Raw genomic sequence first — 27,925 nt, 5'->3', positions numbered from 1 at the left:
AGCCTCCACCCACTGCTAATAAATCGACAACTGTCGTATAATGAGTGATCCATCTGCTTGCCAGAAATAGTCATTTTATTATCAACACAGTGGCTTTACCATACAACATTTAGAGTTAGCTTCAGACAAAATGCAGAGTGCATCTAACCACGTGCTGATACAAATGATGCACTGCAGGACTGCGTCAGCTGTGACCATGCAAAGGAGTTTATCCATAGGTGCAAATGTGCAGGAAATGTCTTATTCCAAGGTTATCTTGTGCAACGGATTTCTATGAAACTCGTGACACTGCTGTAACTGGGTTAAAATGTGTGACACGAAGAATCGAGAAAGACACTTCAAGCGAGTGCAATTCCTTAAAAGGCTGAAATAGATCAATGTTGATCATCACATCGATTTATGCTTGTTTCCAGTCCAGGGAGGACCTGGCCTGGCAGTCCGGGCTGGACTGTTCCCATGGGGCACAGGGTCAAGACTGATTTACATATGGCTGGGTCCAAACTGGAATGGCATGGGGAGCAAAAAAAACATGGATTTAGGCCCAGATCTCTGTATTGGGGTGAATTTATGACATTGTTCTGCATTCTGTCCAGCAATTGTTCTTTTTGCATTCATCACATCGATGGCAGATTGAAGGCGAGATGTAAACGGAAGCTGGGTTTACTCAAGGTGTACTGTCTTCCTTGACCTCAGTATCTAGACTGGTGAGTCACACCTGACAAGTTCTCTTTCCTTCCTTGGATTGAAAGGTCCCTGCCCTGGTTTCTAATATGACATGGCTTTACATTTGCAGCTCCTTACATCTATGATCTCTTTAGGGTTCCTCTATCTTTATTTCTTATTATGTCTGATACTTTGATAAGGTCCAGAAATATTGAATAAAGCTATATTTAGTATTTAATTTCTACACGTACTAAAAGTGGTTAAATCCTGTGGCTTGTTGTGTATAGCATTTTCTTTTTCAGACTTTGATGGGGACCCTTAGGGCCCACGACACACCCCTTGAGATTCGCTGGAATGTTGGGTAGTTTGACAGCATCTTCTGCTTTGGAGATATTCCCAAGTCACTGCACTGGTAAAAACACCTGGTGTACAGGTGCTAGGGTAATAACATTATTTGTTCTCAGTTTCTACACTGCAGAATCAGACAGGCATGATCTGTTTCGGCTGTGTAGGAACTGAAACTTTATACTCGTAAAAAACACAGGTGTTTTTTACAAGTTTTTTACGGCGCTCCGGTGCTCATGATGAGCTAAGCTCGTCATGACCACGCCCGTTCCAATGGAACGTTCAGCACAGCAGGGGAATCAGCCCAGCGTGCGAGAGTTCCACGGGACGGGCGCGGTCATGACGAGCTCAGCTTGTCATGAGCACCGGAGCGCCGTCGCTCATGACGAGCTGAGCTCGTCATGAGCATGCAAGGAGTTAATTCATTCTATGGGAATCCATACACCATCAGATTTGCACAAGAAGGCTCAGTGAGGTAACGGTCACTGGTGAACGCTGTTGTGCTCTGTCTGTAGGTCATGATCTCCTACTCGAACAAGGCCAGCTCCGCCCTCTTTGTTCTCAGTCTCTGCACTGCAGAATCAGACAGGCGTGATCTGTTTCAGCTGTGTAGGAACTGAAACTATATCATTCATGTGGCACGCTGTAGGCTGCACGTCCCTTCTCAAACTGGAGTTGCTCACTGGCTCTCAGATACACTTAAAAACGAAGGGCCTGATTATGATCTCCGCGGACGATTACTCTGTCATAACGGTGACGGATATGGCATCTGCCAATATATAAATCCCACAACATCCTATGGAATTTATATTTCGGCAGACGGGATATCTGTCACCGTAGTGACATTATAACTTGTCCGCTGAGTTCTAAATCAGGCCCTAAGTGCTGCTTCCAGTATCCTTAAATGCATAAATAAATTAGCCCAATTCCAAATACTAATAAAATGGTTCCTTTACCTGGACCTCACCCATTGAAGTAGTATGGTTTTCCCCTTTTCCTCCTTGTCTTGTCTATTACAAAATAAACCACATTCTTTTCTAAAATACCCCCACGCATATTGTAGTCTTGATATCCTTCCCTATCTGCTAGCCCTCAACCCCAGCCCTCCTGAACATACTCTAAGACTCTGATGATTAAAGGTATAGTGCCCTTAAAGGCCCTGGAGGGGATATACCCTTTGTCAAAGTCAAAGAACATACATTAACAAGCATAGGAACCTGACGCCGCCTCCTTTTAAGGGCAATGGTTGGCCACTCACAAAGGAACTATCTGAAATTAACGATAATTTTCACCCTTTTTTAAAAAAAATGTTCTCAGTATCCCAATCTTTGCCTAAATGTAGAGTCTGTAATGTAAAAGTGCTCAAATGCCCACGGTGGGCTAATCTGTCCTACAAAACAAACATTAACTGTATATATAAAAAAACAATTCCTCTCATGATTTGGATCACGTAGGGTTCTTTCTATTTTAGTTCATCGCAGAACTCCAACTGAACCCTCACCTCTGGAGTGCGGAATGGGGACAAAGAGGGAAGGAGAGGGGGAGGTAGGTAGGTAGGTGGTGGTGGTGGTGGTGGTGGTGGTGGCGGTGGTGGTGGGTGGGTGGTGGTGGGTGGGTGGGTCTCTCTCTCAGGTGTAAGACTTTCTAGTATATCACTTATCTCCAAATGCATCTGTGATGTGAAAGTTACTGTCATTTCTATTGTGCAGGGTGAAGTACTCATTGGTGACTGACACTTCTAACAGCCTGGCTATTATCATATGTTTTTTTCGAGTTTTCTCTCCTGTGTGTTTTTTCTCCTCAAGGAGATGATGCATGTTTTGAGTGAAGCTTTTCTCACACTCTGTACATTGGTGTGGTTGCACTCCTTTCCAGAATCTGTGATTTCTCATGTGGTTGCTGATTTGTCTCATGGTTTTCTTACAATAAGTGCAACGATCCTCTCTGTCTTGATTTGGTGCTTTCAGGGGCTCACTGAAATTACTTTGCACCTGGATGCCATTCTTATATTTGTCACAGTGATACAGTCTTCCCCTCATGGTCAATGCACTTTTTTGTTTGTATTTTCTCTGCTGACTAACAAAATAGTTCTTTTTGGTAAAACTATGTCCAAATTTAAGATATCTAAACTGCCTCCCTCGCAAACCTTTTCTTTTTGTTTTCGTACTCTTATCTGCGTGCAGTCGCTGATGGCGAATAAGATATTCCTTACGAGTGTACGTTTTCCCACACTTATTGCAACGATATGGCCTCTCTCCGGAATGTACCCTCAGATGCCGCTTTAGATGCACTTTCTGAATGAAGCTTCTGTCGCATTCTGTGCACTGAAAAGGCCTTTCCCCAGAATGCATTCGCCAGTGCACCGTCAGATGTCCTCTTCGGTGGAACCGTTTTTCACATTCAGTACACTGAAAAGGCTCCTGAACCAAATGTGTTCTCAAATGTTGAAGAAGTTCTTTCTTTAAATTGAACGTCTTTTCGCATTCAGTACACGGGTGTGGTTTCAAACCCAGGTGTTTTCTTAGATGCTTCCTAAGGTTTGCCCTCAAAAGGAAGGATCTCTTGCACTCAGAGCAGGCATACTCAGTTCTGTTTTGATGTGTGCTTTGATGATATTTTATGAGTTTCACACCCCTCAGCTCGGGTTCTTTGCTCATTTTCAATTTAGAGGTTATTCGCTACAACTGCTTTCAGCAAATCTTCATTTATAGTAGAGTGCGTTAAATGACTGAAACAACTTTGACATTTAAAAAATGTCATTTGCTCCGGTTTGCTGTTCACATCCATCTTCTCGAATCTGGTCTCATGTCATGACAATGGAGGGCGTCTCCATTGTCAAAACAGCGCAATTTTCAAAATATCCATCTTTGGTGTCTCTGTCCATTGTTGAACCATCTGTGAAATCGAAACAGAAATTCAGGTATTACTTTACAATTCTTTGTGCAGTATATGCAAACGGTATTTTTATATTTTCACATCATACTCAGAGCCTCTGTAATTATGTCATTCTGCTGCTGCTGCATTTTCTGCACAACCATGGATCTGCCACAAAGCCTGCAGATTTAATGTTGTTTGTAGCACCAACAAATCAAAAGTTACTAAAAACACAGCGGCATGTTTTGCCTCACAATGGAAGGCCCTTCTCAAAGGTTCATTGGTTACCTTTCAGTTGCCTATTGCTGTATTTTGATGTTATTCTTGTACTAACAATATGTAACCTCTGCCCAGCAATAGCAATTGTGTAGTTATGGTTAGATCAGAATTTCTAAAACTTTAGCACAGGTAAGGAAATTCAGGATGAAACTTTGCAAGAAAATGTACATCCACATGACAAGATTTGTGCATATCTGTTGGGCTAAGGGGCATGCAGGGGCTATTGGGCCCAACCATGTGGTTGAGGCCTTTTACTTCTGATGGCCTGGGGCCCAACCTACTATAGATCCTGAGCAGCTAGGCCAAGAACCCCTTCTGCACTTGACTCACAGTGATAGCTGTGGACGAGCAGTCAAAGGCTCCCTTGGTGTGGGCCATGGTACGTGTAGATACAGGCGAGTGAATAATACTCATTCACAAAGTGCACACAGTACTAACAATACATCAATGTCCAGTTCAATAAGAAAAGGAAGTCTTTTATTTCTAACTACACATCCAAAGTAGAAATGACATTCATGAGCAATAACACAATCCCCTTGAAGCAGGGGCTCTAGTAGTTGTGGCAAATCCCTGCCCCTCCCTCTTCCTTGTAACGTGCTCAGGGATATTCCCCACTCACTGGTGACTGCACCCAGGGAATGCTCAAATGTAAGCCTCACTTCAGAGCTCCACTTTGACTCTTCAGGATTCAATCGAAAGTGTCTATGGTGCTGTCATTGTGTTTTGTTTATAACTTTAGCATTCTTTAAATCATTTTGGTAAAAATCCTGTAGATGCTTAAAATGTTTAGGTTACACATTACCTGCACAAGTTAATTGTATTACTATTGAATTGAAGAAAATGTTAAAGATTATTTTTCAATGTTTACATTACTCTTCATATTTTAAAATCTGTGCAGATCTGTCAAGGTGGAGGGGGACATATGTAATGGTAGGGTTAAAAAAAAGTGCTCTTGAGCTAATAACCGTGGCGTCATTTGAAATATCCAGACGAAATTTGGCATTTAGGGTGTTTAATCTCCTGTGGGTACAGCACTTTTGTGCAGATCGATTGGGGGGCAAAGCTAAAAGGGGAGAAAAATGAAATCATGTGCTAATAACTTTGGTTCTCTTTAATGAAGATGTATTTAATGTGGCAGTCTCTTAAATCCAGGGTAGGAATGTTCGGTTTCATGCAGGTCGGAAAAGTAGCGGCGCAGTTAAGTGTCAAAAGATCAAAATAATTTGCTAATGACTGGGGCCGTTTTACAGATCTGCACCCCACTAGGTAGGTATTTACCACATCCAGCTTATTCTAGATATTGTGGATTTCATGAAAATCATAAAAGAGAGGTCACAATGGGGTGGTTAAACAAGCCGTATTTCCCATTTTAACTCCCATAGGAATCTTAGCTCCTGCTAAAGATAGAAAACCTGCGCTGACCTATCGGAAACCTAAGATTTCTTCAGTGGGCCTAATTAGCAGCCTGTCAAATAGCATGCTGATTCATTAACCACTGCTCAGGTTATTAGCACATACCAGGAAGTACCGGTGATATGTGCAGCTGAAAACTGTGCCCCAGGGCCTGTAGCAGGTTGGCCACAAAGCCTGGCCTAAGCTAGATCTAGCCCCAAAACCCTGTGGCACACCCTCCAGACCCACAGGCATTCTAGCCCACACCTAAAACACACAGCCGCTGCCTCACAGGAGCCCAAAAGGGCCTGGCCAATCACAGCTGTCAATGGCCCCTTTACCTTTGCCCGTCCTTTTAATTTTGTCTCGCTTATCGGTTCTTGTTGAAATCTAATATCCCGGCACCAGGCTTAACTTGCTTACAGCCATTCAAATACCATGCGGATTCATTAACAAGAGAATTAACAATGTATGCCCCCATTAACTGTGCCCCCCCCCTTGACTGATTTGCATGCGACTCTAATTACTAAGAGTGGGCTAAACATGCTAAGTGCCTGCCAAATTTGATACAGGCCCTTGATACAGTACCACAGATATTAGCAATCAATTAATGGTGTCCTCTTTTAAATTTGCCATCTTGGTCAGATCTGGCTGGAACCTGAGATTGCTTCATTGGGCTCAACCTGCTTACAGCCTGTCAAATATCATGTCCATTTGTTAACCAGTGCCAAAAGTATTAGCAAATCGACACCTTTTTTAACCCGCCTCATTTAACCCCTTCGCTGCTCGGGGTATTTCCCCGCTGTGCTGGGGGGCGGCGCGTACAGCGCCCCCATGCTCATGACGAGGTCAGCTCGTCATGAGCCACGGCGCTCCGGTGCTCATGACGAGCTGAGCTCGTCATGACCGCGCCCGTTCCAATGGAACGTTCAGCACAGCAGGGGAATCCGCCCAGCGTGCGAGCGTTCCACAGAACGGGCGCGGTCATGACGAGCTCAGCTTGTCATGAGCACCGGAGCGCCGTCGCTCATGACGAGCTGAGCTCGTCATGAGCATGCAAGGAGTTAACTCTGCCCTCCTTGTTGGATTTGCATGAACTTCAATATATCAAGAGTCAGATAAACATGATAAGGATCTGTCAATGCAGACCTGTAAAGGGGCACCAAGGTTATTAGCATACAAAATATATCTTGACTCCATCCTTCTTGAGCTGCATAAAACTCAGCACACCAAGAGAAGTCTTAACAAGCTAAATCTCTGCCAAATTTCTTGAGGATTCGTGAAACTGTATCACGATAATTAGTAAATTAATACGTTTTGACACATTCCCAACTGTGTCCCCTTGATGCATTATGTATGTGAAACTACTGAGTGAGCTGAACATGATAAAAGTGTGGCAAATTTTGTGCATATTTATCCAACGGCTCGAAAGTTATAAGCAAATCTATATATAGTACAAATGTGGTGATCGCCCAGTGTAATTATAGCTAGTGAAGTTTCCAATGGAAAGGTATGTTGTGTTTTCTTAATAACTCGCAAAATGTACGACAAATCTTTTGTTTGATGACAAAGTTATGCCCATGTTTTATGTAGATCTGTCAAGCATGTGCCAGAAAAACAGAGCTGGTCCCAAAAGTAGCATTTCCTATTTTACTCCCCATAATAGTCTTTTCTCCTGATACAGAAAAATGGAACTATACTAAATCTGGCATGCAGGTAGATTTTTACTCAAGGAAGTGCTTTTATTTGCTTAGTGTAAATCCCTAGAGTTGTTTTTGAGAAATTAGCATTTAAAAAGTGTTTTATTCTGGGCAGAGACGGGTTAAATTCTAGAAATATCTGGACTGTTAATCAGGGAACGTCAGTGAACCGAGGTTTTCCCCCTCCTGTGAGCCCAACACTTTGAAAAAAAGTTCAAACCTGACTGGACCTGCAGAGTAGTGAGTGCAGAGTAGTGAGTGCAGAGTCAGAGCCTTCTCTCCCGATAGTCATTTTGATTCTGTATCATCCACAGCCAACTTCTGACTCGAAGTTCTTTGACTGGCTGGAGGAACAATAACACATCTGTTGCTGATGCATTTCAGGACTCTGTGTTGTGTCCCAGAGTCTGAATATAACAGAAAAGAGACAAAAGGGGGCAGAGGGTGAATCCTCTGTCCCCGGCACAAGTTGAAGTGTACCAAAAGGATCCCCTGAAGAACAACATTAAAGACAAGCATTTACAATGCAATAGGTCTCCCAGCTTTAAAGTTTGAGCTATTGGCATTGTATATTACAATGTGTTACATTAACTTGTTATCAAACTCTGAATTGTTGTATAAAGATGATTTGCAAACTGTCAAATGTTGCTGAATAGTAAGCAACGTTGTGAATAATATTGTTTGCTAGTCATCCTTGGGTACCAGAGTACTTCACTTGAGGCAGCTCACTACTCTGCACTCACTACTCTGCACTCACTACTCTGCACTCACTGCTCACTACTCTGCACTCACTGCTCACTACTCTGCACTCACTGCTCACTACTCTGCACTCACTACTCACTACTCTGCACTCACTGCTCACTACTCTGCACTCACTACTCACTACTCTGCACTCACTACTCTGCACTCACTACTCTGCACTCACTACTCTGCACTCACTACTCACAACTCTGCACTCACTACTCACTACTCTGCACTCACTACTCACTACTCGGCACTCACTACTCTCCATTCACTACTCTGCATTCACTACTCTGCGCTCTCTGTAAGCTCACTGAAAAGTTTAGTTGTGCTATTGAATGGTCAAAGATCCTCTGTTCAATGGTACTCATTTTATCGACCTTAGAAGGATGAAAAGCCATGTAAACTCATGTGGAATCAAACAAGTGAACATGTGAGTATAGGAGAGCAAACACAGATCCTTGGTGTAGGCACATTAGCTCCTTTGGCCACCAGTGTAATACATAACTGTTACCATACCACATGTCCCAGTAAGATAGCGGTGTTCGGACAGTGTAGTGACACACACAGTAGTGTGTTTTACTGCTACTGCCTGTCTTCAGAGCAGCCTGTGACCGAAAAGGGGGCTCTCTGTAAGCTCACTGAAAAGTTTAGTTGTGCTATTGAATGGTCAAAGATCCTCTGTTCAATGGTACTCATTTTATCGACTTTAGAAGGATGAAAAGCCATGTAAACTCATGTGGAATCAAACAAGTGAACATGTGAGTATAGGAGAGCAAACACAGATCCTTAGCGGTGTATGTGCATGGCAAAGGTCACGCACAGTGGGGTTTGGCTGCAAATAAGAGGTTAATGTAAGGAACCGCTGGAGGTGGCCTATAATTAAAGAACCCAAGATGCACAAGCAAAGGTTAAAAAGACGTTGGTTTGACCTCAACGTATGTTTTTAAAAAATGTTAGAAATTCATTGTAACAACCACATCATAAATACATTTTAAAATATTAAAATGAAATTCGCCAGTTGTGGCTGGGTAAGATGACCAATAATATGTGTCCTTGTCATGCATTGCTTATGACATCACATATGATTCACGGCATGTGTTCTGCTCGATTTTCCCGGCCCTCTTTTGAGGAAAGGTGATTGAAGGTGACTTCAGTCTCTTATCATTCCAGTGCAAGGGTTAGAGTAGTGAATAGAGCCTATTTACAAGGCACTTTGATATAATTCTGTATTCTCCTCCTTAGATTAGGGCTTATACACATAGGCTAGGGGATAGATTAGTTAGTATTAGGGATAATCCGTCCTTCAGTTAGGGTATTATTATACTTTCCATGGAGTTATGCTGAATTCGGGCCTGGTAGGCCTCAAACGGGAGAGACTCCATCTTTCTTTCTGCTCCGGCAGCTTGGGATGCTTCTAGGTCAAGTGTAATGATTTAGTTATGAGGTGTTGTTCGCTTGGAGAGAACAGGTTCAGGCTTTATTTCTCATTCTCATTTCTCATCCCCTTGTCGAAGGATTGTATTTTTCTTCATGCCGAAGACACAACATCAGGCCGGCCGGCTGGGAACGTGTCCTTGGTACGGGGAGGTACAAGAATTTGGTGGGCGGCAGGTTACTGGCCGGAATTTTCCATGAAGAAACACGCTTCTATATTAGTGAAAGCCCGAGACAGTTGTAGGGTCAGTCCGTAGGCGGCATCTAGCCGTTAGCAGCAAAGCTATTACTTATTCCAGGGAAGACAGGCGCCATTCCAAAGGCGGAGAAGAATCGAGAAACAGATACTCTCTTAGCAGAACAGCCAGGGAAAAGAGAGTAGCCGATGAGAGGAAGGTTCCAGTGACTTGGAGAAGGGTGAAGGGAACAGCGCATAGCGGTGCAGCCGTGTACCCGTGATTGCGGAGGTGTGACTTCAAGACGAGCCAAGGAACAGACGAGAAGGGAATCTAGATGACTGCTGAGTGCAGACTTCATATTAATAAGGTGATGTCGACCCTTTCTTATTAGAGTGCACAACCTAATCTTTCACTTCTCTTTGCAGGTTATGTGTTGTAGTGTGGTGTTATATGATTATTTATTGTAATGAGAAATAAAGTACCCCAGTTCTTAGTGAACCGACATGTGCTGCGTGTTCTTGTATGAGAGGGTAACCTGTTCTTCTAGTCAGATGCTGCTATGTGAACAGATGCTAACCCTGATCAGGTAAGTGGTAACTGAATAAGGGAGAGAGGAGCCCCTTGAATTAGAGAATAAGTTGTACATTATCCAAATTGGCAACCGTTGTGTGATCGGTAATACTGTAGTTCTATACCCCTGATGAATAGTAAGACTGATCCCTTTATGTAATGGTAATCATAGGATAAACTGCCGCTGAGTAGAGAGGTCTGGGTTCGTATGGGACCGCGAGGCCGCCGATTCTGATACTGCCGTCTGGGTAGAGAGGTCTGGGTTCGTATGGGACCGCGAGGCCGCCGATTCTGATACTGCCGTCTGAGTAGAGAGGTCTGGGTTCGTATGGGACCGCGAGGCCGCCGATTTTGATACTGCCGTCTGGGTAGAGAGGTCTGGGTTCGTATGGGACCGCGAGGCCGCCGATTCTGATACTGCCGTCTGGGTAGAGAGGTCTGGGTTCGTATGGGACCGCGAGGCCGCCGATTCTGATACTGCCGTCTGGGTAGAGAGGTCTGGGTTCGTATGGGACCGCGAGGCCGCCGATTCTGATACTGCCGTCTGGGTAGAGAGGTCTGGGTTCGTATGGGACCGCGAGGCCGCCGATTCTGATACTGCCGTCTGGGTAGAGAGGTCTGGGTTCGTATGGGACCGCGAGGCCGCCGATTCTGATACTGCCGTCTGGGTAGAGAGGTCTGGGTCCGTATGGGACCGCGAGGCCGCCGATTCTGATACTGCCGTCTGGGTAGAGAGGTCTGGGTTCGTATGGGACCGCGAGGCCGCCGATTCTGATACTGCCGTCTGGGTAGAGAGGTCTGGGTTCGTATGGGACCGCGAGGCCGCCGATTCTGATACTGCCGTCTGGGTAGAGAGGTCTGGGTTCGTAGGGGACCGCGAGGCCGCCGATTCTGATACTGCCGTCTGGGTAGAGAGGTCTGGGTTCGTATGGGACCGCGAGGCCGCCGATTGCTGATATTATAGGAGGTACATGGTATGCATCTTAGGAATTCCCTGTCCTTAGGTGGTAGATGTATGTTGTTACCTGTTGTAAATAGGTCCTAGGGAGGGGGAGAGGGTAACGTTCTGGCTGAGTTAGTAATGCTCTGATGAGCTTGTCCTATCTAATCTGAGAAACCAGGCAGAACATTTGGCGTCACGAACCGTTTACGAAACCTGTGTGCGTTGTGGTTGTTTTTGAGTTTGTACTCGGCGCGTACGTGGTTTCATTTGTATATTATTTGTATATAATTGTGTGTATAGTTTTTGTTTTGTCAGGATGTTTTTGAGAAAGTCCAAATCTGTTTTTAAGTTGCCTGTTGATATTCCCGGCTGGGATTCAACGCCTTATGAGGCCTTGGCCCGCGAGTGGGCTGATTCTACTGGTTTGAGTGAAAATTGGAATTCTTGTCTGGAGCTGGCGGAGCCGGCTGATGTGATTTCCTGTTTGCAGAAGGCGCCAGTAGCGAAGGGTGAGGAGCTTCCTATTTTAGGGTGCAGAGGTTGGATTGTTTTGTCTGCGTACAGGCTTGTACATGAGAGGTTGTTGAAATTGCAGAAAGAGCATGTGGAAATGGAACGGAAGTTTGTTGAAATTCAAAATGCTCATACTTTGTTGCGGTGTCAAAATAAATTGCTTGCCGACAAACTTGAAACGTATCAGACTATCGCTGAAAGGGCGGCTGTTCGGATTGCACGATATAAATACAAGAATCGTCGTGGTCGCGTTTCTAAACGGAAAGTGCGACTGGTCGTGGCGAAAGCCGGACTGGATTGGAATCCTGATGAATGGGATGGTAATATCTGGCATTCGAGTGATTCTCGTTCCTCGGATGAGGAATCTAACATTCGCGAGTCTTCTCGCTCCGGACAGGCTTTTAAATCTGCTTCTTGTGCTACAGATGTTGAGTCCCGCGACTACGATCGCTCTTTGCATTGTGTTGATACTTCTCATACAGATTATTCCCCTAATCGGGCTCCTTGTGATGCTCTTCCTGCGGTCTCTGTACATCCTGTTTTTCGTAGGAAGTTGCAGCAGGCTCCCGGTAATCCGAACGGTCTTCCTTTGGACTCTTTGGAGGATTTTACTCAACAGGAAATTAGTGATATTTTGCAGCGATTTCGACAGCGAGCAGGTGAGACCTTGCTTACGTGGATGGTGCGCCTTTATGAACTGGGCGCTGCTGGCATTATGTTGGATGCTGGCGATTCTTTGAAATTTTGTTCCTTGAGTTCGGATTCTACTGTTCAAGATCATTTTCGTAATTATAATGGTGCTGGTCAAATCAGTTTGCTTCAGTTGGCGACTGAGGGTTGTAATCAAAAGTACCCTACTGAATCTGACTGGCCTGTGAATGACAAGCCGTGGTATACATTGCGCGATGCCGCACAACGTCTCAAAGAGGAGGTGATGAAAACTTCGATTTTTCTGAGTACTGCTGACAGATTGCTTGATGGTTTGTTGACGTCTTCTGTGCGGAATCGTATTATTCGTTCTTCCCCGGTTGCTTATAAGCAAGTCATGATGACTTTATTGATCAATCAGACTGGTAACGCGTTGTCTATGGTACTGGAATCTGTACGCCAGCTCGGTGAGTTGGGTGATTGGTTTAAACCTGAACGACAGTCCCGGTCTGACACTCGTACTCCTGGAGACAATAAGCTTACTAGACGTGACATGTGACTTGGCTGATGGTGTGAGGAAGGAGGATATTGATGGTGAAACTACTACTCGTTTGTGGGACTTGTTTCGCAAACGCGGTTTAGACCGAAAGGAGGGTGCCCGGCGTGTGCGGACAAATGAGTGCGATCGTGATTATTCTGATGACAGCGGTGATGACAACCGTCGTGTGCGTTCTGATCGTCGTGATGATCGACGATATGTACGTGATGCGTCCCCTCGACGTGGAAGAGAGAGAGAGCGATAGGGGGAAAGAGAAAGGGGGAGAGATGATTATGTTAACAGCAGACGTAGAGATGAAAGGGATCAGTCCCCTGAGTTGAGGAGGAGGGAGGATCGACACAGATTTTCCGATCGAAATTCGCAGTACAATACAGAGGACAGGAATCCATTTCGTAATGGAGATGGATATGAACATAATATATTGATACCTGAGAAACGTGAGAACATTTATCCTGATTTGTCCTGGCTGACAGAACGCAGTAAAAATGACTAGGAAGTAGGTCAAGCTCCCGTACACAGATGGGCTCACCGAGATAATAGACCCTATGTAGATATTGAAATTTTTTGGAGACATCGTAATATCCAAAGGGCCCGAGCATTGGTAGATACAGGAGCGGAGGCCACTCTTATTCATGGAAAATCAAAGAAATTTAAAGGCCAATTTTTTACAATTACTGGTTTAGGTGGAAAGGAAACTCCCGCAGTACAAACTACACTTGAAATGAGAATAGGCAGAATTCCTAGAAAAGAATATTCTGTATTAGTCGTGCCACTCTTAGAGTACATAATTGGAATTGACATTCTGAAAGGAATGACTTTGCATTTGGATGATGGATGTTATCAATTTGGAACTAAACATTATATATCATCCAGACCCGTACGGGTTGGTCGTTTAAGAATGCCCCCCATAAAGATTCCCCAGGCGACAAAAGTGGTTTGCCAGAAGCAGTATCGTATTCCAGGTGGTCATGAAGAGATTAGTACCACTATTCAGGATTTGGTGGATGCAGGAGTTATAACTTCGGTTACTTCTGCTTGGAATAATCCCGTTTGGCCCGTGCGTAAGAGTGATAATTCTTGGCGTATGACTGTTGATTATCGAGAATTGAATAGGTACACACCCTCTTTGACTGTTGCAGTACCGGATATTATGACTTTAATTGAAAGAATCCAAAAGCATCCAGGTACATGGTATGCGTCCATTGATATTGCTAATGCTTTCTTTTCAATCCCGATTGCCCCTGAATGCCAGGAACAATTCAGTTTTACATGGAACGGACGTCAAATGACGTTTAGAAGTCTTCCCCAGGGCTATGTGCATAGTCCTACGATATGTCACCGGCTGGTGGCAGAGCATTTAGCTGAGGTACCTGTACATTCGAGAATTCAGATATGTCATTATATTGATGATGTTCTGATTCAAGGTGAAACACAAGATGAAGTTCAGACCCAATTAGATAAAATCCTTGAGTGTCTGCGTGAGAAAGGTTGGGAAATCAACCCGGATAAGTTACAAGGTCCATCCCAGACTGTAAAATTTTTGGGCATTAATTGGCATGAAGGTCACCGAGAAGTGATCCCACAGGTAAAACAGAAGATTCTTGAGTTTGCAGTTCCGAGGAGTAGGAAAGAAGCCCAAAGCTTCATCGGCTTGTTTGGTTTTTGGCGCCAGCATATTCCACATTTGAGTCAAATATTGGCCCCTTTGTATCGTGTCACTCGTAAAAAGAATGCGTTTGAATGGGGTAAACCACAGCAAGATGCGTTTAGTTTGGCAAAAGAAGCGATTCAGTATGCCTTGGATTTATGGCCTGTGTGCGATGGTGATGTGGATTTGAATGTGTCTGTACAAGGCCTTTATGCAAATTGGAGTTTGTGGCAGAAACAAGGAAAAAGTAAAGTACCGTTAGGTTTTTGGACCAAAAAGTTACCTGATGCTGGTGAGCGTTATACACCTTTTGAGAAACAGTTGCTTGCATGTTACTGGGCTCTGGTGGATACCGAGCAATTAACTTTGGGACATGATGTGGTCCTGCGACCTGAAATTCCTATCATGCAGTGGGTTTTGAGTTCGCCGAAAACTCACCGAATTGGACACGCTCAGGAGGCGAGTGTGATTAAGTGGAAATGGTACATACAAGACAGGGCACGTGTGGGACCAAAAGGAGTTGCATCCTTGCATGAGCAGGTGGCGCGGGCGCCATCGGTTGAGACGGAGAGTGAATGTTCCGTACCTTTAGTACAGGAATCCCCCGTTAAGTGGGGTAAACCATTTGATGATCTATCTGCGGAGGACAGAAACCATGTTTGGTTTACGGATGGTTCGGCATGGTTCATAGGTACAAAACGACATTGGAAGGCAGTGTCCTATAATCCGATCACACAAAAATTGCTGAGTACAACTGGTGAGGGAAAGAGCAGCCAATTCGCTGAGCTTTATGCTGTCTATCAAGTTTTGAAACAAGAGTTACCTGGCACATGTCATATTTTTACTGATTCCTGGTCTACTGCCAATGGATTGGCAGTTTGGTTACCGACTTGGCATTCCCATAATTGGGAATTGCATTCAAAAGAACTGTGGGGAAAAGAATTATGGCAAGAGATTTGGGAAATGCTCCCGCAAAGTACTGTTACAATCTTTCATGTGGATGCTTATACCCCAATAGATTCCCTTGACAAATTCTTTCATAATATTGCAGATGAAAAATCTAAAATTGCTGAGGCACTGGTGGACATGCAGGATTCTGATATGGAAGGATTGGCGAAATGGGCCCACCAGAAAGCAGGACATTATGGAGAGAAAGCCACTAGCAGGTGGGCCGCTGATCGAGGAATATATATTCCTTTAGATTTAATCAAAGACATTATTTTGCATTGTCCCATTTGTCAGCATGCTAGACAGCGGAAAGTGCCTCAAATTGTTAAAGGTCATTTACATCGCGGGAAATTGCCCGCTCAAATTTGGCAAGTTGAGTATATTGGTCCACTTCCTATGAGTAAAAATTGTCAATACATTTGCACCATTGTTGATACATACAGTGGCCTGTTAGTGGCCTTCCCCTGTAAACAAGCTACCCAAGTGAATACCATTAAAACATTGGAATTGATTATGCTTTATTATGGTGTCCCATTCCAAATTCAATCTGATAATGCATCCCATTTTCGTGGAAGATTGGTGCAGGAATTTTGTGTGGAAAATAATATTGAATGGGTGTTTCATATACCATATTACCCGCAGGCCTCGGGCCTGATTGAAAGATTGAACGGTTTGCTGAAAAATCAATTGCGAAAATTGACTGATGACAAGTATAAAAATTGGAGGGATTATTTGTTCCAGGCACTGTTAATTTTGAATAATCGGCCCTTTCTAAATGCTGAATCTCCATTGATGCGTTTATTTCCTCCGAATGTTGATGCAAAGCCCAATTCTATTGGTGACACTGTGATGTACTGGGAAATTACCCCCGGAGCACTGGCTCCATGTAGAGCGACCCCAGGGTCGGCAGGCCTAGACCTGCATGCCATGAATGATACTATTATAAAAAGTAAAGATCGAGTCATCATTGAAACCGGTGTTGGTGTCTGTATACCCACTGGGAATTTTGGATTAATCGCCCCTAGATCGGGGCTGGCTGTGAAAGGTGTTCAAGTACTCGGAGGAGTCATTGACAGTGACTATCAGGGAGAGATTAAGGTGCTCCTGCTGAATAGCAGTGAGGTTGATTTACCGATACATAAAACTGACCGGATTGCTCAATTGTTGATAATGCCTGTTTTCAGTGGTGAGATCACAAAAGGCACTGAACAGATGCCAACCCTGATCAGGTAAGTGGTAACTGAATAAGGGAGAGAGGAGCCCCTTGAATTAGAGAATAAGTTGTACATTATCCAAATTGGCAACCGTTGTGTGATCGGTAATACTGTAGTTCTATACCCCTGATGAATAGTAAGACTGATCCCTTTATGTAATGGTAATCATAGGATAAACTGCCGCTGAGTAGAGAGGTCTGGGTTCGTATGGGACCGCGAGGCCGCCGATTCTGATACTGCCGTCTGGGTAGAGAGGTCTGGGTTCGTATGGGACCGCGAGGCCGCCGATTCTGATACTGCCGTCTGGGTAGAGAGGTCTGGGTTCGTATGGGACCGCGAGGCCGCCGATTCTGATACTGCCGTCTGGGTAGAGAGGTCTGGGTTCGTATGGGACCGCGAGGCCGCCGATTCTGATACTGCCGTCTGGGTAGAGAGGTCTGGGTTCGTATGGGACCGCGAGGCCGCCGATTCTGATACTGCCGTCTGGGTAGAGAGGTCTGGGTTCGTATGGGACCGCGAGGCCGCCGATTCTGATACTGCCGTCTGGGTAGAGAGGTCTGGGTTCGTATGGGACCGCGAGGCCGCCGATTCTGATACTGCCGTCTGGGTAGAGAGGTCTGGGTTCGTATGGGACCGCGAGGCCGCCGATTCTGATACTGCCGTCTGGGTAGAGAGGTCTGGGTCCGTATGGGACCGCGAGGCCGCCGATTCTGATACTGCCGTCTGGGTAGAGAGGTCTGGGTTCGTATGGGACCGCGAGGCCGCCGATTCTGATACTGCCGTCTGGGTAGAGAGGTCTGGGTTCGTATGGGACCGCGAGGCCGCCGATTCTGATACTGCCGTCTGGGTAGAGAGGTCTGGGTTCGTAGGGGACCGCGAGGCCGCCGATTCTGATACTGCCGTCTGGGTAGAGAGGTCTGGGTTCGTATGGGACCGCGAGGCCGCCGATTGCTGATATTATAGGAGGTACATGGTATGCATCTTAGGAATTCCCTGTCCTTAGGTGGTAGATGTATGTTGTTACCTGTTGTAAATAGGTCCTAGGGAGGGGGAGAGGGTAACGTTCTGGCTGAGTTAGTAATGCTCTGATGAGCTGGTCCTATCTAATCTGAGAAACCAGGCAGAACAGCATGTTAAATGACATAATTGCTAACATCACTGATAAGACCACCTTTGACAACATCCAGTTGTGCCAAAACTTTGCACAGCTCCCTTTGGGGATTCTTTAAGTACATTAATATTGTTTTCACTTTGTATTTATAATTAATAATTACAAATCCATAAAACTACAGGTGGAAAAGATGTTATAGATGGATTCTAAAAACACAAACTATTACAACAAAAAAATCCATACAAAAAACAGATGACTGCATGTTGTGGTTGTGTTCCAAAGCCTATAAAATTGACTTCACCAAAAGATATGCAGCCATAATGCCATCTGTGTACCTTTCACAATGTCTCAGACAACATCACAAATAGAAGACCCTATTACATCATAAATCTCAATGATGGAGCGTGACAAATTACAGCATTTTGTCATGAAAGACCAGCACTGTAGCTGATAGCTAATAGGTGTCCTCACAGACATTCTATAGCAGAACTTCTTAACCTGTGGTCCAGGAGCCTCTGAGGGTCCGCAAGGCCTACTCAGGAGGTCTGCGACTGCTTAGAAAATTAAATAACTTTTTTATGTCCACTTTATTAATCTGTTAATGTTAAGTATTTATGCACCCATCAAGAATAATAGATCAAACAAACAGGTCAGCTGGTACACAAAAGACCTCTGAGACACCAAATGACACTGTAAACAGCTAGAAAGGAAATGGAGAGCCAGCCACGTCACCGCCGACATAACTGCCTACAATGCTGCACTCAGACGCTATCAGCAGCAAATAAGAGACACCAAAAAAAGAGTACTAGTGGACCGCATTGAGGAAAGCTCCAACAGCTGCAAGGAGATCTTCTCGATCGTTAAGAATTTCACCTCGCCCTCAGACACTGTCACCAACATCAATGCCTCCCAGCAACTCTGCAACAACCTATCCAACTAGTTCCACAACAAAATCACACACATCTACAGCTACTTCGCACACCAATCCAGAGACGTCATCACAAACCTACCCACCACCAACAAAGATGGCTACCTGGCCGAATGGACATCCTTCACCAAAAACGACACAGCATCAACCATGCTGACCATCCACCATGGGGCACCAATGGACCCATGTCCCCACTACTTCTACAATCTGGGAACATCACCAATCAGCATCACCCTGACCCACATCATATCCACCTCCACCACTTTCCTTTGTCACTTTCCTTGATGAATGGAAACTTGCAGAAATCAATGCCCTCCTCAAGAAGCCCACAGATGACCTGAATCAACTGAGCAACTTCCAACCCATATCCCTGCTCCCCTATCCAGCCACAATCCAACTCTAACTTCACCACCTTCTAGACAACACTCAATCAGGATTCAGTAAGAACCAGAGCATTGAAACAGCACTCTTCACAGCCACTGACGACATTTGAATCATCCTGAATCAAGGAGAAACAGCAGCCCTCATCCTGTTCGACCTCTCCATGGCCTTCAACACTGTCCCCCATAAACGCCTCATCAGGAAACTCCAGAACATTGGCATACAAGGATCCGCTCTCAAATGCATCTCTTCCTTCCTCAAAGGAAGAATCAAAGGGTCAGACTGCCACACTTCACATCAGAAACCAAGAAACTGATATGCAGAGTTTCACTGGGTTCATCCCTCAGCCCCACCCTTTTTAACATATACATGACACTGCTTACCAATATCATCCAATCACGAGACATCACCATTATCACCTACGCCGATGACATCAAACTCGTTCGAGTGACAAGAAAACCAGCACCAGAACTAACTTTATCAACTGCATGACCATGGCAGACTGGATGCAAACCAACTGCCAGAAGCTCAACTCCAACAAGATTGAAGCACTGGTCTTTGGCTACAAAACCTTCCCACAGTACTTCATCTGATGACTGTCAGAGCTAGGAGCAATACTCACACCCACAGACCATGCAAGAAATCTAGCTCAACATGATGGCTTACATCAGCGCAATGTGCACATCACATCCTGCTTCCATATCCTATGAATGCTGCAACAGATCCTCAAATGGTTGCCTCAGGACACCAGAAGGACTATCACGCAAGCACTCATCACCAGCTTGGTGGAGTACAGCAACACTCACATGCCAGTATCTCCAAACAACTCCTACACGGACTCCAGACCATCCAGAACACCTCAGCAAGACTCATACTCAACCTCCCATGTCACAGCCAAATCAGGAAGCTTCACTGGCTCCCCATTCTTAGGTGCAGCCAATTCAAACTTCTTACGCACATATACAAAGCCCTACACAACACAGGACTAGAATACCTGAACCACAGCATACATTTTCACCAACCCACCAGACACCTATGCTCTGCCTCGTCCTCACTTGCACCCACTCCCCGCATCCGCAAAATCAAAACTTGAGGTCGCTCATTCTCTTACATTGCACCCAAGCATGGAATGACCTCCCTCAACACATCAAAGCCTCCTCTTTACTCCTGGAGTTCTATAAGAAGCTGAAGATCTGGCTCTTCGTATGAGCACCTTGGGGACAACACACCGATGCAAGAACCTGGATACCTTCTCGGGTGATTAGTGTGCTATACAGATCAACATAACATCCAACAGAAGGGAGTGCTACCCCCACAATGTTCTTCTTTAGGGTATGAAGATATATATATATATATATATATAACAACAACTCCGGCTACTTCCACCAAAGCACGGCGGCGAAGACAGAGAAACGGACCACTTCTGTAGGCAAGATGATTTATTTAACCTTTTCCATCCAATGCAGCATAAACAGATGACGCTTTTCGGGCTCAAAAGCCCTTGTTCACATAAACACTGAATGTTGTTTTTGTCATTTTAAATGCTGCTTGACATCCCGCCCACGTCACATGGTCTAATCAAACAACAATCGTGGGTCCAAGACAAGGCTGCCCTTTCAAAAAGAACGCACGGCTGGATGACCCTGAACTCTTACTCAACGATTGCACCACAGAGCTACTTTGGCGTGGGCTATGCAAAATCCGTCAAAATGTGCTTCTTAAAGTATAGGTTAGACTTGCTACCGTGCATTCAAAACTTCCCACTCTGGATAAAAACCAAAGCTGGCTCCCTTTGTCGGTTATGCAGCTCAGCGCAAGAGGACATGCTGCACCTGATTTGCTCCTGCGAGAAATTGCTGGACGAACGGAAATATCTGCTGAAACATCACTTTAACCAAAGGGAGGTAGGTACACGAAGGAACGCAGTTCTCGCCTGCTTTCATCCCATGATCCCCAGCTGATACTGCAGTTTTGTTAAATTTATGAAGGCAGTGGAAAGTAAGATGCCAAAAAACTAATTTCTAAGGGGTGCGATATAGTTGACCAAACATTACATCACCCACTGTCATTGCTGATTTCATAAGAACATGAGGATACCGGGATAGCAAAAAAATATATATATATTTTATAACAGAAAACAGAATCAAATCTCTCAAAAATAAAAAAAAAACGCACCAGGAAGACATCCTGCGCAAAATTGAATTGAGGAAAAGTGACTGTGATATGCTGATTTTATCAAACATGTAGTTTTAACAAATTTTTCTTTTAAACTGTTTTGTACTGCAGTGGTTTTAAGTAACTATGCTAAATAAATTACTTACTACATGGTCTAATCAGCTATAACCAAGCTGGAAAAAAGACTTAGCAGTCTCATTGTATATGATCATATGTTACAATTGCAATTTCATTATCTTTACAAAATTGGCGGCTGTACATTATAAGATTTCTTAGATACAATGTGGACATTGTAGATGTTAAAAACAAATTTTATCCAATTCTACCTGGAAACCAAAATTACTGCGTCATGCATTAAATTGTATTTAGTTATTATCCTCTGATTCATCTACAATCGAATCATGAGGATACTGTTGAATCATAAATGTCATCAACTTACAATGCCTAAACTAGCAGTTAGAATTATATCCGGATAAATCCGTTAACCAAAATTCAGGTAGACTAAATTTTCCACTTGGTTAAAAATGATATTTACATGATTTTACATATATCGTAGGATGTGCAAAGCAATGCATAGCAGCTCAAAGAATAAGTGCAAAATAGTGCTGTTAAGATCTCAAACATGGAGAATTTTAAAATTCCAAAGTATGAACTTACATGAACTTGTACTACAGTAAAAAAGACATTATAAAGTTCGTTTTGAAAAAATGTTTTCCGAAATTCATCAAAAACTATATATATATAAAATTACCATAATCACTTTCAAATTATACCATGTCGTGGGATGAGTTTCAGCTAATACATATACATGGACACCCAAAGTGCCAGCGTTTATTACCAACCATTATTGCGACTGGTGGGTCATTTAGGTACGCCCCTCAGAAGTTGGAAGACAGCTGTCTTCAAAGCACTACTCACCCTTTCCCTCATGACTGCCTGTTACATACACATAGAGCATTAGACATGTCAGTGTAAGAATGTTGGTTGTTGGGCATTCTGGACCTTAATCATGAGAGATTCTACTCAACGGTTCCTTTGGTCAGTTAATCTGGGACTTTCATGGAGAGGGCTGTTTTCCAAAGCTCCTCGCTTGATGATTACACTTCAATTGTTCATTCCTTACGATCTTGGATGGTCAGCCCTGCCAAGTACCACGCATCAGGCGTTAGACTAATGCATTTTAATGCTGGTGTCCGCATTACCACATTAAATTGCATTTGTCGTGCATACATAGCTCCCAGATACGGTAGAGGGCTCATGCAGCACTTCAAGAAAACTGCTTTTGCACAGCAATTAATCTCCCCACTGCCACTCTGCAGTGCCAGTGAATAAATCAATGCTGCCGGCGCTGGGCTTTGAACACCCGTTGTTATTGTTAACCAGGGTAAATATATTGTTTCTTTTCCTACTGCTCCCTCTGACGACCCACCCATCCTCCCTGAAACAGATGTAGTTGCGGATCTTCAGCGCGGGCAGGGCTGCTAAATTAAGAAAGTAATTGAATGAGGCTGTGTTTCCTCTGGTCTCGTCTTTGGCAGGAGCATATCCCTGAGCGCGAAAAAAGGAATGAGATGTTAACCCATTTAGTGCTGCCGTCGGCCAACGGTCGTCGCAAGCACTACCTTGCCAAACGGTCGTCGCGAGCACTACCTTGCCAGTGCTGCGCACGTCCGTTGACCGACGCGGCTGCACCCGTTTCTTCGAACGTTCACCACTGGCGCAGAACGTTCGAAGCAACAAACGGGTTAAGTGTGCTTACTGTTCACACTTAAAATATTCAAATATTGTTAGTGGCACTTCCGCCTTCTTGAGTAAGACACTCCAGAAGAAGAGCGGAATGTGACTCTGTGCGCACTTGAAAAAACCCATATAAATGCTCCTCTGCTGCAGTCCATTTCTGAACTCCGGCCCAGCGTGGTTGCAAAACTTCCACGGCTTGTAACGTTGCAGCTCAAGGAAAAGGAAGAAGGTAAACCATTTGATGATTAAGGATTATTAGGCAACATCAGATCACTGAACTGTCTGTGTCCCTTATGATCTCCATTTTAACCACGGCCTGCCACTGGCTATTAAATCAGTGGCTTACAATGTGAGCAGAGCGGAGCCGAACACTAAATCAGCAAGCCACAGATCGGCCAGTTTTGACAAAGGTGTCAGAGTTGGAATCCCTGATGGGAAAGTTTCTCTGCACTTGAGGGGGTCATGATCAGCTGTGACAGCGACACAGCACCTGCTCGGGCCTCTCCCTGCCCCCCCACCCAAATGGGTGGAGTGACGTCTGCTTCAGAAGCCTAAACATATTTGTTTAGCAGGTTGGGGCGCCCCGCGCAGGGGCATATTGGGACCTGAAAGGACCCCTGCATCCGCTTGGCGAGGACAGAGTGTGGCATGGACAGAACAAGGTAAGACAAGACCTTATTATTAATAAGGTGTTCTGCGTACCGCAGCTGTTTGATGTCTGGCTCTGCACTGACTGTATTTTTGCCACCACTGCTGTAAATTGAGAATATCACCCTAAGAAGTTGCTTTTGGGGACTGGAAAGCAAGCCTCCAGCCAAAGGAACAGTTTGCATAAATAGAAAAAGGCAAATTAAAAGACAAACCAACAAAATCATGCATGTCTTTACTTTTCATTGTTCAAACCTTCAAATATAAGCCATGCAGTTGTAGACGTGTTTTTAAGCGCATTACATCAAATAGCAAATCAGGAATGGAATAACGTAGCTATGTTTTTTTTTATTTTAAAGGTCTATTGGTGGTGAAACAGTCCCATCGAACATTCGTTCAACTATTTGTTGGTCTTGAAGCTTAGTAACAATTATGTAGGATGAGACGAATGAACGTAGTGCTCTTTGAGCTAGTTATTAATTTTTAGGCAACAGGCAATAGCAAATAAAAAAAGAAAGCTATAAATCACAGAGTGCCCTCAGGGGTTGTCTATAAGAGCCATGGATTACTAAAGTTCTAATTCATAATGATGATACTTGAGTTATCAACTTTATGGCATATCATGACATGATGCTAAAGCAAAGACATCAGTCAAAAGTTTCAATTCGTTAGTCAGTAGCATGGGGCATGACTGGTACAACCATCTGAAAGTAAAAGCAAACTTCACAGAAGCAGGACAATGCATTTGATATTTGGGGTTCTATATATATTTGTTCCAAAAGTTATTTGCATATGCATATTGCAAATTCCTTTGACGATGGGGGATGTCATTCAATCAGAATTCTTATTTGTAATGCAGTGTGAGTGTGGCCATAAGATAGCTGCTATGTGGCAGTGAGGTGAAAACTGTATATCAGTCCTAGCTTTACAGCCAACAGCACAGTACATTCTGGGGCCTGTATTTTCACTTTCTCACTGACAGATTGGCTGTTAATCATGTCAGGCTACTGCTAATTGGGACTGATGTATTAAATGCCTGAAGTCAAAGCACACAGTGATATAATGCAGCTGCACGTTCATGTGATAATGTTCTTGATTACTTAAGCAGCGTGATGCAACTCCTAATTGCCAAGCAAACAAGTGGTAGCACTCAGTTATTTCTACACAGTTTATACTCGCTATGTGTGCAGAATGGCACAAGACATAACTGCTGGTTTCTATAGTGTCACTCAAAGGCTATGAATTGTCACAACAAGCACACTCAACCAAGGAATTGTCACACATAAGCAATCTGAAACCTTAACAGCTATCTTGTGGCAGCGCTGGCTTTCCAGGTCACAAAGAAATAAGAGCATAATGAGACTAGGTGACGGCATAATCTCAGAGTTGCACTTGCTTTGCTATAAAATGTGCTTTTTTAGCTAGCACATGGATGATCAGATCGATGAGATCATCTTCTGAGCAGCTGCAGTGCCTGCCTGTCCTCTGTTACTGAGAACTGCAGTCACGCAGTCTGTCTCCGGTTAGTGTCCTTCCATTTCTGATGCTTTGCCACAGTTTTGAGATCTTATTAGAGTTTCTCATTGTTCAAATAGGTGTAATTTCTGATATTTATAGTATAATTTCTGATATTTATCAGGGGTGTGGAATTCCTATAGCCCGACACCCAGGCCATTTTTTGGAGGTCAAGGACACCAGGTTTTTAAGTTTATTTTGTCCCTGGGACAAGTTGTCCTAACCCCCTGAAGCACAAACCCTTTGGTTCCCAGTTTACAGTACCACATTATGGAGAAGGGTAGGAAATTGTCTGCAGATGAGTTAATCTTTGTGTCCATATGTTAATGCTGTTCAAACTTTTTATTTTTGGTTCATTAATGCAAAGCCTTTATTATTAGGGCGAGTCCAAATGTATTTATGCGTTTTTATATAGCGCGGACTTTCCCCGAAGGTGTCAGAGCGTTTCACAATGGGAACAGTACTGATACATGAGGAGAAAATTACAAGTGAACAAATTACAAAAGCAAACGTTAAGTTACATGAGGCAAAAGTGACAATTGCGAGGAAACAAAATACAAGAGGTAGCAAACGGTACATTACAGGAGGAAAAAGTGACATGTGTGCAGGTTACAAAAGCATACAAAGTACAAGTAGAGGTATAGTACTGCAATAAATGGCAGACACTCAAACACAAGAACAAACGTTACATAGGCAATGGTGGCACCTGTGCAAGTATCTAAAGGTTGTAAGCTGGGACAGCACTACTAACATAACATAACATGTATTTGTAAAGCGCACGTTCATCCGGAGGCATCTTGGCGCTGAATAACAAATGTGTATTGTTACCAAACTCAATGGTACTCATTTTATCGACCTCGGATAAAAGGTTGAATGGACCCACCAGGACCTGTGACCATGAGGTCAAACACAGGCCCCTGGAACCACTACTGACAGTGGTTCTAGTAAAAATGTGTACATACATTTGCAGAGTTTAGCAATACGAGGCTAGCAATAATGCCCGCAGAATGCTCTCTGATTACATGCAAATATTTGCAGAAGCTTGAAAGCAAGATTGATGATTTTTTGCTTTCAAAATAAAATGTTCATAAAAAATGCAACTAGGTAAAAAAATGTTTTGCTAAACAACTGTAAAGTTTTAGGTACCATTTCTTTGAAGCATCATATAGTAAAATCTAATGATGGATGCTAGTATTTTCAAAAACTATTCAGTGTAACCAATTTCAACAAGATAATGGGAAATATGAAATTAAAGAAGAATAGGAAAAGCCAATAGGTCCGACATTGGTGGTCATTATGTTTTTGGTTTTGTTAAAGCATGTCTTGTTTAGACATGGCCCTTGTAAAACTTTATTATTGTTGAAGCTACCAGGCCCTCACTATTGTAACAAACATTTGCAAAAAGCAAGAATATTTTCTGGTCTGAAAAAGCACACATTGCCACGATAGTTCCTGGCACTGAACAAAACTACTTTGTGAGCCGATATGTTCCTTGCGAAAGAGCAGAATGCTGTCACTCAAAGTGAAGCCAGGCGATAGATGTATCGAGAGAGAGAATTTTAATAAAAATAAACACCAGACCTAATTAGGGGCCCAGTTCTTCAAGAAAGTCATAAAACTGCACCCATGGTATATGTCTTAGCATTAATGCAGATTTATGTATTAAATGAATTCATAAGAATTTACAGAAGTAGACCAGGAAATCGTACTCCTAGAAAATATTTGTGAACTGTATTTTACCACTAGCAAATATGCATCTGTGATTTTCTCATGCAAAAATATGTTTAGCGTTTACAAGCTTACTTTTTTTCCAACCCTGGAAGAAGTTTTACTTCTGCCCTTGTCAGGAGTAAATGTCCAATCCTTTCTCAGCATGAAAAAATATGAGAGAAGAGCTGATGGAAAACCTTACAACATGCAAGTTAGTATTGCACAGACGCAAAAGGGCATTTCATCCCCGGAACTATTGCTTACTGCTTTCTCCAGATGTAGATCTGCGGAAAGGTGGTAAAATAAAGAAATTGCTAGTATTCAAGCCCTACTATAGTATTAGCCCTGGCATAATCAGAGAGGCTATTATCAGAGCTCCTACATATTAAAATTGCTGCCATAATTTGTTGCCGCATTACATGGCCCAATGGACAAGTAGATGTTTTTACAGGACAAGTGAATTTATGACGCCAGCTGCCCCTTGGACAGGTAAATATTGTATTAAATTCCACATCCCTGTATTTATATGTTTCACTTCATTGCTTGATTTTGCTGCCAGGAAGTGTCACTCGTCGTTGAAATGTCACTCATAATTTTACTGAAATTATGAAAAATGTCACACATTGCAATCTAAAACCCTTGGCAGCGTTGGATGGTCAGGGTTAACACATTGGCGACGAGGATCTGATCGCCCGTGCTGTGGGGGGGCAGCTGGGAAGGAGTGAAAGAGGAGAGGCTGGAAGGGTTCGGGCCGAGTCACTGCCAACGCCCGGGGCAGAGAGAGGACCTGAGGTACTACAAGGAAGGGAGGCTGTCACCCACCGCAGAGCAGCCCCGCAGGGCCCGCAGGCGCCGAGGGGTCCGGGCCCTCCTTCCACGGCTCTGGCCCCGGCCGCGCCTTCCCTCTCCGCCTCGGTCCGGGCCTTCCCTCCCGGTAACGTCAACCAGGAAGAATGGCAGTGTTCCTGACTCGCACTGCGCATGCGCAGAACAGTAGTGTTCACGCAGCGCGCTTCTGCAGCACGCGATACCGCACTAGACATAATGAGCATGCGCACACGAGA

General features: G+C 44.0%; 1 protein-coding gene across 1 annotated transcript; it reads right to left on the bottom strand.

The window, feature by feature from the left end:
- Positions 1-57: 57 nt before the first annotated feature.
- On the bottom strand, positions 58-27,848 carry LOC144770916 (uncharacterized). The gene is made up of 2 exons (XM_078655732.1): positions 27,684-27,848; positions 58-3,903 (listed from the first exon to the last, which is right to left on the bottom strand). Exon 2 carries the CDS (start codon positions 3,663-3,665, stop codon positions 2,661-2,663), a length of 1,005 nt encoding a protein of 334 aa, XP_078511858.1. The 5' UTR covers positions 3,666-3,903; positions 27,684-27,848; the 3' UTR covers positions 58-2,660.
- Between the last annotated feature and the right edge of the window lie 77 nt (positions 27,849-27,925).

Source organism: Lissotriton helveticus, chromosome 7 (assembly GCF_964261635.1).
Source record: "Lissotriton helveticus chromosome 7, aLisHel1.1, whole genome shotgun sequence".
In the NCBI taxonomy this organism is placed as follows: Eukaryota; Metazoa; Chordata; class Amphibia; order Caudata; family Salamandridae; genus Lissotriton; species Lissotriton helveticus.
The sequence above is the reverse complement of the archived record's forward strand: the minus strand, read 5'-3'. Positions and strand labels throughout refer to the sequence as shown.

Excerpts from the sequence above, each read along its gene's own strand:
- LOC144770916 (XM_078655732.1), bottom strand. The coding sequence starts at position 3,665 with ATGAGCAAAGAACCCGAGCTGAGGGGTGTGAAACTCATAAAATATCAT.